This window comes from Ambystoma mexicanum, chromosome 10, assembly GCF_040938575.1.
Source record: "Ambystoma mexicanum isolate Mex_15411 chromosome 10, UKY_AmexF1_1, whole genome shotgun sequence".
Lineage (NCBI taxonomy): Eukaryota > Metazoa > Chordata > Amphibia > Caudata > Ambystomatidae > Ambystoma > Ambystoma mexicanum.
Genome location: NC_090932.1, coordinates 1175862602 through 1175877549, shown reverse-complemented (window position 1 = coordinate 1175877549; position 14948 = coordinate 1175862602). Strand labels below are relative to the sequence as shown.

At 47.3% G+C, this 14948-nt stretch overlaps 1 protein-coding gene across 1 annotated transcript in view; it reads left to right on the top strand.

The window, feature by feature from the left end:
* LOC138492142 (trichohyalin-like) overlaps positions 1–14948 on the top strand; it is a 782601-nt gene that overhangs the window by 327265 nt on the left and 440388 nt on the right. Inside the window, exon 13 of the mRNA XM_069619133.1 lies at positions 6710–6880. Coding sequence (XP_069475234.1) covers positions 6710–6880 — 171 coding nt within the window. The remainder of the gene's footprint in view (positions 1–6709; positions 6881–14948) is intronic.

Below are 14948 nucleotides of genomic sequence, written 5' to 3'. Positions count from 1 at the left end.
CCTTCTTTGGGTACGACTACCAGGGGGGAAACCCATGGGGTTGGGCCCGTTGCTGGCTCAATGATGCCGTCGGAGAGTAATTGCTGGAGAGCCTCGGACACTGCCTCTTGGAGGTGAAACCCGACCCGTCTGGGGTGTTGCGGCACTGGGCGTACCAGCGGGTCGATGTGTAACTTGATGGGAGGGGCTCTGAGTTTTCCCAATCCAGTACACAGCTTAGGGAATCTTTCCATTATGTCGGCTTGTGTGATTAGGTTCTGGTTTCGAACGCATGCTATTGTGCTAATTGAGTCCTTCGGGTTGTTTGAGGTTGCGTTAATGGTATCACCTGCTTTCACGTGTATCTCGATCAGACCCAGGCGGGATGCTGTATGGTAGCTGATAAGGCATCTACTCCTGGTGAGCGAGCGAATGACGTGGATGGTGGTGTCCACCTGTCGTCCATTCAGGAGAAACCGTTGAGCGAATTGTCCCACCGTCTGCAGAGGGGTAGCAGCGCCCCACTGGAAGATTCTTGAATGTGACGGGGTAAGCTGTGGTGGGTCTGACATCCTGCCGTAGTCCTGCTCGCCCATGATGTTCACAGTGGCGCCAGAGTCGATCATGAACTGGAATTGGTAGTTTCCCATCTTGATCGGGATTTTTGGGGCTTTGCGCGCCTCATCGTTGTCAAGAATGAGATTGACGAACTCGTCCTGGTCATATGGATCATGCGGCGCATTGTAGGCTGCTTCTTGATCTTCATGATAGAATGTCTCCGGCCTTTGTTCCATGGGGGGGTTTTCGTATTCATCCATGAACTGTCTGGGCTGGTCCACCTGGTCTGGTTGCACGTAGTATCCCTGCATTTGGTATTCATCGATTGCTCTGACATACCGTCTCTGGTTTTGCCCTTGTTGGTACTGCCTCGGTTGATTGTATTGTGAGGGTGGCGGCCGAAACGGCGTTCTGGCGGGTGCTTGCGGACGCATCAGGGGAAATGGTATGCCCTCCCTGCATACAGAGTGGAAGTGCCCCTCTCTTCCGCAGTTCGTGCACCGTTGGGATAATGCTGGGCACGACCCGGAGTGTGGGAAGGACATCCCGCACCGATAGCACTGTCTTTGCTGGCGCGGGGTTGGTGCCCCTGGTGCTCTGTATTGTTGTGGTCCTCTGTCGCTTTGTCGAGGCGGCTGTATGGCGCCTATGAGTTCATTGGTGTCCTGTTTGGGGATATTTGTGTTGCTCATGGATGAGGCTTGTGCATCAACTCTCTCGTGTATGCGAGCGAGTTCGCTCACTTCGGGGATGGTGAGAGGCTTTTTCAAAAGTTGTTTCTTGAGTGCAGGAGAGAGACAACCTTCTATCACTCTCAGCCGTATTGCTTCTTCTAGGGAGAAAGCGTCGAACTGGCAGTTGGCACCTTTCACTCTTAGGCGCGTTATGAACTCATCCACCGTCTCGTGTGGCAGCTGGGTGCACTTGTTGAACAGATATCTCTCATAGTCTCGGTTGACTTCGATGATGAGGAGCTTGTCCAGGGCCTTAATCAGGTTGGGGAAAGTGCCTTGTTCTGCCATCGGGATTGTTTTTACTACGGTCTTGATTTCACCCCCCACGAGGTTGAGAAAGATGTCCCTTATGTTGGGGGAGTCACCATCGCCGGACCCCCTCACAAAATGGTGGAAATCTTCCATCCAGTCAGTCCACCTGGGACCTTTTGTCGCTTGAGGTGTCATGGTGAATGGCGGGGGCAGCCTCAGCTGTATCGATTTTGCTGCGCGCACAGGCTGCGGGGACCCAGGATTGGATCCCTGGACACTCATGTCGTCCGGAGAGGAGACCTCTGGAATCTTCGGGCGGTGTGTGGTTCTAGGGACTCAGGCGTGTATCAGCGCACTCACCCAAACGTGCGGCGGCAGGTCCGGCTATGGGCCTCTGGCGGTGAGGGGTGGCTCACAGATGTCGCTGGCGTGGTCCTAGACAACGGACTGGAGCAGCTGCTGGCGTGCGTGGGCAGTCGGGGCCGCCTGGCGTGGAGGATGCCGTTCACACGCGTCGGTTGAAGTAAATGAGGAAAAAAAAAAAAAAAAAATTTTTTTTTCTTTTTTTTTCAACCGCGGCCTTGTATGCGGAGGAGGAGGAAACGCGGCGGGTCTGCGGCCGCCCGCGCGCAAGCACCGGTGGGTAGCTGCACCCGGTGCCACAGAAGGAGGAGCAGGAGGAGGAGGCTCCGCGTGGTTCTCTGCACGCGAGCCGGGACGCGGCGGACTGCCGCTGGAGGACTCCGGTGTGCGAGGAGCAGCCTCGTCGCCAATGTTGCCGGGGTCGCGGCACAAGAAAGGACGCACACACGGAGGTGAAACATAAACCTCTTTATTTCTCCTCTTCCCTCTAGTAACTGGCGCCCTACGCGCCTTACCCACAAACCCCCACTTCCCCGCTCCCACGTCATGCTAGCGCTCCGCCTCCCCAACGGAGGGGGCCAAGTGCCCTTAACTCGTGGAGTGCTGGGTAACAGGTAAAGGAGACATTATCTCCCTGTCCCTCTCCATGCTGGTCAGGCAGGAAGTGTGGGGCGCCAGATGCCCACGTTTTACTGGTCTCTGGGAAAGCGCCACGCACATGGATATTCTATGGCTCAGCCTGGAATGGCCCCTCGAGTCTGTGATTATGCTGTAGACATTCCACGTAAGGTGTTGTATGTCTAAAGTATAGTTCTACATATCAACAAGCATCCTATTTTTTCACACCGAAATCTTCTGGTTCTTTGCAGTCTACAGAAAATATTGTTTATATTTAAAAATATTAATTATATAGCTCTCCAAAATGTCCCCAAATTGTTTTCCGTTTTCTCAACAATCCCAAAAAGCCAAGACCGCCCCTCCAACCTCCTTTCTCACCACGGTTATCTTCAACAATGATGTTGTCATCATGAGCATGCAATCATTTAATTAAATTATCTTCCGGAGTTGCAGAACTCTCTAAAGAAAATAATGTCATGTGGGACTTAGGTAGCGCCACATTCAACTTTGGCCTGGTCAGGGTGCTTGGGCATATATACAGGAACACAAATACTCCTCAGCAATGGAGCAAGCCATGCAGGTTATGCGGTGCCTAGGTCTTGATAGGTTCCCTGAGCTTTGCGTGCAAGGCGTCAGGGAGAACGCTGAGCTTCCAGCTGCCCATAGACAACTGGGGGTGGCTTCAAAGCTGGCATCAACACCCCACCCCCCATGCGATCATTGGAGATGTTGCATTTTTTGTAATAATCCTCCTGTCGTTCTAATTGTATTCCCAGGAGTGAATAAACGTGCCGCGATCTGGCAGCCAGCGTTGGCAGTCGTTACACCTGAGCGAAAGTGACATTTGATATCCTCGCATCATGCCTGCAAACCACTGGTAATCAGCCTTTGCAGGACAGTGCGCACGGAGAGATTTAGGCTGAGCATCTCGCATCTGCCAACCCCCCCCCCCCCCCCCCCAGCCACGATGACAGAGGAGCGACAGAAGCAGACAAGAGGGGAACCAGGTGATCTCTCCTGACGGCATGCGGAGGAGCAGACGGGGAACTCTTGGGGACTCCCATGGGAGCAAAACAAGGGGGCATCCAGCCTGCTGCTGTCTGCCACTCTAAGCTGTCTTAAGCGAGTTATGCTGGAATGCTAGATGTTGTATATTGTTTTTCTTTTTCTGCTGCAGACAACATAACAGAGGACAGCAACGCTGACAGCCCGGCAAGGTGCTATTTCCTTCGCTCCAAAAACTTACAGGGAAATTCACAATTTATTCGATTGGTCAGCAACTTCCAGAACAGGAAGACTTTGCTGTTTAGGGACACAGACTCTTTTTTTTGTTTTGTTTGACCAAAAACCTGTAAAAACAGGTGTATCTTCAAAATGCAGGTTTCTATTGCTTGCTCAGAGCACAGTTTGAAGACCCGTGGTGCCGAAGATGGGTTCAACGGGCAGAATGCTAGCAGTCCAAGCCTAGCCGCCTGCACCAATCGTGGCCCAGAGCCTGGGGCATATATATAATAATAAATAATAATAATAATTAGGCTTTTATATAGCGCTACAAACCCTCAGGTATCTGAGCGCTGCTTATTATTACCCACGGTGTGTGGTGCTCATTTATCGACCTCGGAAGGATGAAAGGCTGAGTTTGGCCCCGCCGGGATTCGAACCTGCGTTAACAGGCTCTGCACGGGTGTCAAAGTGGGCGCTCTACTCGCTGTGCCACTTGACCGGCTTGCAGGCAGTGCAAATTGTCCCCTCCTCGAGAGATGCCAGTATGAAGAAGCCGTGAATGAAATTTGGGTATGGGCCATGCTGTGTGGTGTGTGTGCTGGGGGTGTTCCATCGCAGGCGAGCACTGCAGGTTTTCTGGTTGCTAAATATTTTGTAACAGCCTGAAACCACAGATTTGATTTGGCATTTGGAGACCTTTGCTTTGATTTCACTGGAGGCCATATTCTACAGTGTCCTAATACCATCTGAAATCTGTGCATAAGCTGAAACCAAAGCGTGCAAGATTGAAAAGGTTGCATTAGACACCATTAGCCGGGGCACACCCCATTAAACGATATATAAGCATATAAGCAATCGTATTTGTTTTTCTTTTTGCAATCGAAGAAAAAAAATTGTGCCATTCCCACCCAGGCCTTGCCCCTCCACGCTCAAAACACCTCCTCATGGGAACTCTGTGAGCTCACTTTATTCAAACTTTACCATTAAACTGTGCACTTCACTGCCTGCCAATGTTTTATCAAAGCATTCTGAGAGTGTATTACTTAATTGGATTTGGAAACCCAATACTGGTATAATAAAAATGTTTTTACACATCTGCCTTCAGCCAATGGATTTTTAAGCACTCTGTGTGCCCTTCACGGAAGTCCTGTTAATTTATTTAATTTCATTTAATTTAAATTAATTACATTTAATTTAGTTAAAAACAAGCATTGGCAAATCCAACAGTTTTGTCAAATGTCCAAACTGTTGGCATTGCCAATGCTTGTTCTTTTTAACCTCGAGTCAGTCCTCTCCACGATGCAACGACTAGAACGTTGCTGACTCTTCTTCATGTCATTGGTGGAGGGCCTCCTCGTCACAGTACTACCCATTGCTAGTACTTGCGTACCTTTACTGGAATATATGGCTTGAGGTAATCCACCTGGGTTCAGACTAGGGAGAGTGGATAAGGTCTTCTGGTGGTGGTGTTTTACCCTCTTGGTGCTGTGTTTGCCTGCCAATTAAAGGCGGTTTTACCTTTAGGTTCACCACAACACAGATTAAAGGCGAACGTGTCTTTGAGGGTTGTTGGGGGATTTTTGGAGACTAGATGATAAAGGGAACTGGTGGCCCTTCCCTAGAAAAAAATGGTCTCATCAGCATGACTATTCAATGAACAGAGGTCAATTAATTCAACTGCAAAGAATGCTCTATAACGTGGCAACAGAGTAGCAATGTTCACGAATGAACACAGACTCGCCTTTATGCTTGAAGCACAGAGCAATGAGGGAGCTGGAACGGGACAGCGCAGGCAAGTCGGGAGATGTAGTGCAGGGGAATCCTGCTCGTACACAGCACAAGGATGGTGCAGGAGTCACAATTGAAAGAGCGGTTGCAGGCACACATTGCAAGCAGCTCCTGGCTTTTAACCTGGTGACTACCAATTCCACCTAATGTAAACACGGGCCGAAATGTTCCTGAATAGCCTGGCTTAATGCATTTAATGCGTCCAGCTGCCTGCGCCTTACGTCAGCACGCTGCACACAACATGGCCACCACCAAAGGAGCTTTAAAGAGTTCCTTTTGGGCAGAGATGGGCAGGAATGGGTGGGATTGGCCATAGGGATTAGCATGGCAATAGGCAGGGGATGGGAGAGATCATAACCAAAAAACACCTAATACACTGTGTGTCTCTCCTCAAATATCATTCATTGGTGCCCCTCTCAGAAGCCCTTCTCCCTATGTATACAGGAATCAGTATGTGAATGCAATAGTTTGGGCTATTATAGGTGTCACAAGCGACACCTAAAAGCCCAAACTAAAAATGGGGTGCTTAAAAAGCACCCCTGGCTTGGAAGCCTTATAGGCCACCCAGGACCATATAATCAAAAAGGGTTACAGTGGCAGGAGGAATTCAGGGGCCAGAGTGCACTTTGCAAGTTTGAAGCTCAGCAGTGCTGACTTAGCCCTTCACCGGTGTTGAGTTTTATACATTGAGTACCATTGCATTGAGCAATAACACCTATTATTACAGTGCACAGAAGTGTGAAGAATCTGGCATGATGTGCTATATAAATACATCATGGTCATGTACAACTGATGTCAATTCTAGCACCAGGGGTGATGATGCTGTTGTCTATGAACGTTTCCCATGCACTGGTAGCTGTGTATGTTTATTAATAATTAGGTTGGTATATATTGATTTTCTTTGTGATGAAATTGGGTTGCCCTTTTCTCACACTTTTACACTTTCAATTATCTCTTTCTCCCTCCCTCTTTCATGATCTCCCCGTCTCTTTCTCAGTTTCCTTCACTAATAGTCTTTCATATTTCCTCTCTTTTTGCTTTATCCTCCACTCCACATTCTTCCTCTCACTCCATTCTTCGTTATCTTCTTTGGCATTAGATTAATATCGACACTCTTGAATAGAGAAGCAACCTCTCAATTATGACATGCAAACACTTTAAAGGCTATTCAACCATACTTTCTCTACCCCTAGGTTTCCTCATTGTTATCTGAGCGTGATGAGTTAAAGGCCCGTCTGCGTCACTTGGAGGGAAGTATATCTTTTATGGAGAGGCAGGAGCTGGAGCGGCAACTGAGCTTTGCCAAAGCAGAATTATTTTCTGAACAGCGTGCCACAAGAGCCAAAATGGAGGACCTACAGGAGGTAAGAATTGTACACCACTTTTATTAGTTTGGTGGGCTAGTGAATGATCTATTTCGAATGGATTGTGTCCTCCCACGTTTTCCTGATATTAGTATCTTCGAGCTTGCTGCTTCGGGATATTTGTATCTTCTAGCTTGCTGCTTTGGATTTTTTTTTTCACCAGAAGGCGCTTAACTTGAGGCTGCGGTGTGGATGTCCCTCGAGGGCCGCCGTCGAGCGTCGAAGTCATCCGCAGTATAAAGGGCTCGAGCCGCGCCCGTTGGCCTCAGTTCTGTTTTTCCGGTAGCTTTGCTATGTGTGACAAAAACGATGCTTCCATTTTCGACGAAAATGTCCTCGTCTTCGACTCCTTCCACACCCAAGACCGGTTTTAAGAAATGTCAAAGTTCAGGAAGAAGATGTCGGTCACTGACCCCCATCGAGTTTGCCTCTGGTGTTTGGGCCCTAACCATTAGGTCGACGAATGCGGTTCTTGTCAGGCTATGACTAACAAGGCTCTTAAGGAACGGAAAGGTAAACTAGCGGTGGTGGGAGGTAAGTAACTTGTTCTTCTTAAACAATCCAAAAAACAAGTTGCCCCTTCTATGCTTTGGAACTTAATGTGTTAGCTATTCCCCCTTGTTCATGCATCCTTATGTATCTTTATTCTCCCAATTCTTGTAAACACTCTTATTCTGCCTGATGTGGCAAAACACATAGAAGTGTAGAATTTCTCATAACAATATTGCATGCAGTAAATATCATGCAAGTATTACGACTTAACCACTGCTCGGCCGCTTAAGTCATCACAAAGATTGTTTTCTGAAATACCACATGCAGTATTTCAGAAATGCCCCATGTATCTTTTCTAAAAAGTGTAACCCTTCCTTTCATCCCCTTTTGAGGATTGGAAATGCATACGGGACAACAGTGGTTCACACTTCTGTAGTCCCAGGAAGAAAGAAAGCAAAAAGGGTAGTTAGTGGCCCTTCTGCACATTGTCTCCATACACGTGGGAAGAGTGACAATGTCTGCATCCCAGATGCTAACATTCGAATTCATTTTGAGGGTTGCATGCATATTTCTGTCTTGTCAAATGGAGGAAATCTGCTAGCACATCTCCTTCACTTTGTGAGGCAAGAGAATCACATATTTTTGCCTCCTACTTTTGGTTGAACATGTCTTAAGAGTTAAGAAAAAAGCTTCTCTCTTCTAGAAGCTATAGTGTTGCATATTGTAAGACTGTGTTGAACGATTTACAAATCAAGACAAACTGCTTAAGCCTACAGCATATGTGAACTCATTACTATTGGGCTTGTCGCATTTTAGCAAACACTTTTCATTTAGGCGTTCCCTTTAAAGCTGGGAGGAAAGGACCTGTCTCAGGATATTTACATGTGCATATTATTTATTGTCAACAAATATATCCATTTAAGCGCAGACACTGGTCTCTGTTTTGAAAGAGTTGCAAGAATGCTGAATTGGTATATTATTAAAGGTTTTTTATTAAAAAATGACCAAGCTCAAAGGTTCTGATAGCCATCTCAATCAACATAAAACAAAACACATCCTAGGTTGATTCACCTTCATACAATAAAAATACTATACAATGCTTTACAATTGTATCTTACTCTTCTAAAACATGCATTTCAAATGGATTGTCCTCCCACATATTCCTCATCTTAGATATTCATCAGCTTGCTGCTTCTTTCAGAAAAACTTTTTCGCCAGAGGGCGCTGTGCTCGAGGCCGTGTAGCTTGGTCCCTCGAAGGCCGCCGTCGAGTGTCGTCATCCGTCGTATAAAGGGCTCGAGCCGCGCCCGTTGATTCAGTTCCGTTTTTCCGAGCTTCAAAACGGCACGTCCGTTTTTTTCATCGAGAAATGTCTTCTTCCCCCACCCCGACAACACTCAAGACGGGTTTTAAAAAGTGTCTCAAATGCGGAAGAAAGATGTTCATTATGGATCCTCACCGCAACTGTCTTTGGTGCCTTAGTCCTGATCACCGACGAGTGCGGGTCGTGTCAGGCGATGTCGAACAAAGCTCTTAAGGAATGCCAAGGTAAACTAGCGGTGGGGGAAGAGTCTTTCAAGTCTGCTAAAAGGCTAAAAGAATCGAGATCTAAATCTCATTATGAGTTGAGGCGATCGAGGTCAAAAAGTCGCTCAAGGAAGTCCTCTTCCTCATCATCGAAAAAATCAAAAAAGCGACGCCATAGATCTTCGTCCTCTTCTTCCTCGCCCGACAGAAGGTTAATTTCTTGTCCCTCGAAGCATGATTACCCCAAAAAATTGGAGACCTTAAGGGCTTCAATGCAAAAAATGTTGAGAAGGCGGCCCGACCCTCTCAAAAAAGCTACGTGTAGAGCATGTCCCTGTCCACTCTAAAGGTGAAATCCAAAACGTCTCACACTAAATCTGACAAAAAGTCGAGGGCGTTGGACGATGATTCTCCAGTGCCTCATGAGACTCTACAGAAACTTTCGGTGCATAAATCGAGGTTGCCTGAGGACAAAATGGCATCCTCATCGTCGACGCGTCCTTCGACAACGCCGTCGAAGCCAAAAATGGCATTGATACCTTCGGCTTCGGCGTCGAAGCCTTACTCGACATCGAAGCCATCCTCAATGACCTCGGAGAATCCTTTGAGTATGTCGAAGCCGGTGTGAATTCCGTCGAGGCCTTTGTCTGGGAAATCTTTCATACCGGTTCCCAAGATCACAACTATGGCTAAGGCTAGGTCTGTTCCACCTTTACCAGAAAAATGTTTGCACCCTCAACCCAGGCAAGAATTTTTGTTGATCTGTCTGCTATTTTTGAGGAACAAACCTCTGAAGAGGAAAGTACATCAGCTGGTGTTCGATTTGGGACAAGAGAAGTCCCTGAGGAACTGGTAGATCCTAATTCAAAAATGTCAGATCTTTAGGACTGCCTGCAATCGGCCAGTGGCCTAGATAGCTCACCTGAGGTAGATTTTGAAAGGCCTGACCCTACAGACCATGCTGAACCGGGGTATAGAAACCTCATGGGGAGGAAGTCAGTGTCCCCAAGGTATGACCAGGATGACTTAATAGACATTATTGATGAAGGACCTCAGAAAGACCCAGTCCTTCCCTTCCACAAAGCTCTTCAAAAGAGAATTATGACAAATTGGGAGACACCTGAATCTCTACCAGCTGTGAATAAGATATTTGTAGGAAAATATAGACCTGCTCCCTCGGATCCAGAATATTTATCTAAGCATCCTTCGCCTGAAAGTGTGGTAATTCAAGCTGCGACTGCGAATAGACAGTCGGCTTATCCCTCTATGCCCCCTGACAGGGACAATAAAAAGATTGATGCCTGGACTAGGAAGGCTTTTACTTCTGGTAGTATGGCCCTTAAGTCTACTAATGTGACTTGTACATTAGCTAGGTTCACTTACACCCTGTGGAGCTGTTTAGATGCAGTGGCTGATCACATCCCGGAGGATGAGGAGCGGGATGGTTTCCTGGCGATAGTAAATGATGGGAAGGAGGCTATGGAGGAGTGCCTCAAGTCAGGATTGGATACTGCAGAGAGTATAAGCAGATCCATGGCATCTAGCGCAGTCTTGCATAGATTTGCATGGCTAAGAAAATCTGGTTTCGCATCTGATGTTCAATCCAGGTTACTTAATATGCCCTTTGACGGCTTGAGGTTGTTTGGCAGCAAGGTGGACGTGAGCTTGGAGAAGCTGCAGATCTCGAAAGCGGCAGCAAAATCACTCTGCGCAGCTATAAGGCAACTTCAACAACACTCTTAAGCAGGGTCATCTTCCTGGAAGAGTCGCCCTTTTCGCTTCTATTCCCCTTTTGGAAAAGGGAGAGGGCAGGCTAGTCAAAGGGGACAACAAAGAAAAGGGAGAGGTGCTAGATCAGCCACAGCAGCGGCTACTACCTCCTCGGCCACTGCTGCAGCCACTGCTAAGCTACTTTGAGGCCTTAACCCACAAGGACCCGGTGGGAGGCAGAATCACTCAGTATCTGGCAGAATGGTGGGGCATTACGTCAGATGCCTGGGCACTAGAGATAGTGACCCGTGGTTACTGTCTTCCTTTTCACCAAAGGCCTCAAGATCACCCACCGGGAGCCAACTCTGTAAAAACTCCAGACCTGCTCCTTGTGCAGGAGATTTTAACCCTGCTAGAGAAAGGTGCAATAGAACATGTACCTGTAGCGGAGAGGAACAAGGGTTGGCACTCCCTTATTTTCTCATTCCCAAAAAGGACGGAGGATTGAGATCAATCTTGGATTTGAGAAATTTGAACAAATTCCTCTGACCCTTTCTCAGATCCTTCAGGCTCCTCAGCTTCAGGACTGGCTGGTTTCAATGGACCTTCAGGATGCTTACTTTCATGTGCCAATTCATCTCAAACACAGAGTACCTGAGGTTCGCAATTGGCAGATCTCACTATCAGTTTCAAGTTCTGCCATTTGGCTAAACCCCCCGAGGGTCTTCACCAAACTAATAATAATAATAATTTAGCATTTATATAGTGCTACGAACCCTCGGGTATCTGAGTGCTGCTTATTATTACCCACAGTGTGTGGTGCTCATTTATCGACCCTGGAAGGATGAAAGGCTGAGTTTGGCCCTGCCAGGATTCGAACCTGCATCAGCAGGCTCTGCACAGATGTCAAAGTGAGCACTCTACTCGCTGTTAATGGCGGTAGTGGCAGCGAGTCTCAGAAGGGAAGGGATTCACATCTACCCTTATCTGGACGATTGGTTAATCGGGGCAAGTTCACCCGAACTGGCCCAGGGACATCTGGCCATGACCTATCACTTCCTTCACAAATTGGGCTTCTCCCACAATTACAAGAAGTCACAAATTATTCTGAGCCAAAGACTCCAATTCATTGGAGCGGTCCTGGACACCACCTCAGGGAAAGCTTCGCCTCCTGGGGAAAGAGCTCACCACATTCTGCAGATGGTAACAAAATTTCAGAATGCCCAACATCTACCAGCGTTCGACTTCCTAAGGTTGCCAGGCCTCATGGCATCCTGTATTTTTGTGGTGCCAGAGGCTCGACTGAGGATGAGACCCCTTCAATGGGCCCTCAGGACTCAATGGTCCCAGTTTTCAGAGGAGATGTCAGATCTTCTACAAGTCCCGTCCAAGGTGGCTCAAGATCTCCTTTGGTGGGCTCACAAGGAAAATATCCTCAGAGGGGAACATTTTTGGCAACCATGGCCAGAGATAACTGTAGTGACGGACGCCTCACTCACAGGGTGGGGGGCCCACACCAACAATCTGACAATCAGCGGTCGTTGGTCTCCATCCGAGTCCAAACTACACATCAACCTTTTGGTGCTGAGGGCAATCAGACTGGCGCTGAAGGCCTTTCTGCCCTCTGTACAGGGAAAGAATGTCCTGATAATGACGGATAACACAGTGGCCATATACTACCTCAACGTACAAGGAGGCGTAGGATCACTCCCATTGTGCAGAGAGGCAATGCAGCTCTGGTTCTGGGCAATGCAAGAAGGAATCTCTGTCGGCAGTTCACCTAGCCGGAGAGCTGAGCATGGCGGTGGATGCTCCGAGCAGGCAGGGCACAGCCACCCACGAGTGGGAGCTAGCTCAGGAAGTCCTTCAAGAGATCTTTGCCCTTTGGGGAACCCGTCAAGTGGATCTGTTTTCGACCGGTACCAACCGAAAGTGCGAACTGTACTGCTCAAGGGAATTTCCCCTGAGAGGAGCGCTAGGGGATGCGTTCGTAGTGGACTGGATATTTCCACTCCTTTACACGTTTCCTCCAGTCCCTGTGATTCCTCAAGTAATCAGGAGGTTGAGAAAGTTCAGGAAAACCATGATCCCTCATTTCCCAGGAATGGGCCAGGAGAACGTGGTACCCGGACCATCTGGACATGTCCATCTGCCCTCCAATACGTCTTCCACAAAGAGAGGATCTTCTCTCGCAAGAGGAAGGTCGGGTTCTCCAGCCAGAGGTCAAGACACACAACCTTCACGCTTGGCTTCTGAGAGGTTGAGACATATGGATTGGGACCTCCCGGATGACGTTATGGAGATTTTGCTTTCGGGCAGAAGGCCAGCAACAAAATCCTTATGCTGGTGTCGTTGGAAGAAATTCAGTAACTGATGCAGGTATAAGAATGTGGATACTTTTCAATGTGCCACTCCCATGGTGCTTTCCTTTCATTCAGCCAACTCGGGGCTCCAAGTTGGAACTATTAAAGGATATTTGGCAGCGCTATCCATCTTCAAGTGCTCCTCAGAAGAAGTTTCATATTTCAAAATGCCTTTAGTTATCCAATTTCTTAAAGGATTAACAAATGTGTTCCCTCCTACACCTTTCCAAGTTCCCATTTGGGATTTAAATTTAGTTTTAAAGTTTCTTATGTGTGCCCCTTTTGAGCCTTTACGTTCTTGTCCTTTAAGGCTCCTAACTTTAAAAACGGTCCTACTAGTGGCTCTAACTTCAGCCCGCAGGGTGAGTGAGTTGCAGGCACTCTCTTGCAAGCCCCCTCACACGGTTTTCCATAAAGATAAAGTTGTTTTAAAGGTCAAGCCTTTTTTCCTACCTAAAATAGTTTCGGATTTCCATCTGTCACAGAAAATCACCTTACCATCTTTTTATCCTCCTCTGCACGCTAGTAAAGAGGAGGAAAGATTTCACATACTAGACCCTAAAAGGGCTCTGTTTTTACATATCTAGATTGGAAAGATTTAGACAAACAGATCAGTTGTTTATCGGGTATACTGGACACAAATTGGGCCTTGTTGTGTCCAAACAAACTATATCAAGATGGATTAACCTAGCAATATCTGAATGTTACAAATTGGCTGGAAAAGATCCTCCAGATGGTTTAAGGGCCCATTCAACCAGGGGCATAGCAACTTCCACGGCTCTTCAGAGGGGTGTCCCAGTGCAAGACATTTGTGTTGCGGCCACTTGGTCATCAATGCACACTTTTGCAAAACATTATTCTTTAGACACCACTTCTTACCAAGGAGGTCTTTTTGCAAAAGCTGTCCTTCATTCTGCACATAATAATCCTCCTCTAAATTACAACTGCTATGGGAGTCTATCTAAGAGGAGGAATGCGTGGGAGGACACAATCCATTCAAAGAACAAGTTACTTACCAACTGTAACGTTCTTTCGACTGGATGTTCCTCCCACGTATTCCTCATCGACCCTCCCAACCTACCCCTGCTTACAGTACGTACGCTTGTTGCACTTGTACTTCCTTCAGAGCCTGACATCTGCCGACACAGAATACAACTGATGCAACCATTAACATTGAAAAAACAGAACTGAACCAACGGTGCGGCTCGAACCCTTTATACAACGGATGACGTTGACGCTCGACAGCGGCCTTCGAGGGACCAAACTCCACGGCCTCAAGCACAGCGCCCGCTAGCGAAAAATCTTTGCCGAAAGAAGCAGCAAGCTGACGAATATATCTAAGATTAGGAATACGTGGGAGGAACATCCAGTCGAAAGAACGTTGCAGTTGGTAAGTAACTTGTTCTTCTGTTTGTATTTTGAATACTTAATGTAGTGCTGCACAAAAATGTGCTTTCATGTGTTGTCTCCCCACTTAACATTTAGATCTAATCTAAATCCTACTTAGTGCATTGGTCTTGATCAAAAATTAAATGTAGGCCTCTCTTGGTGTGTCTATTATGTAAATCTTGGAATATTTCAAACCAATATTATTGAAATTGCTCCTTCTATTTCTGCTCTTAGTGTATTGTGTAATCACAAATAGAATTTCTGAAAATGCTAAACAATGCCCCCTTTTATTCTCACTAGGAACTCTCAAAATACTAATCATTTTCCTTGTATTCTCACTAGGAATTCTAAAAATGCTTTTGAGTTGACTACCTTTCCTGGCACCTCTCTGAATAATGTGTCTTTCATGCCCACTCAGGAAGGTTGACATGGCTAGTAATGGCCTGCCAGCCAGAGCTAAGGTAGGCCCAAGTGGAAGCGGTAGTCGCGGCTCACCTCAGGAGATCCGGGGTGCATGTATTTCCATACCTGGACGACTGGCTAATCCGGGGGAAGTCAGCAGAGGAAGTGTTATGTCATCTAAAGTG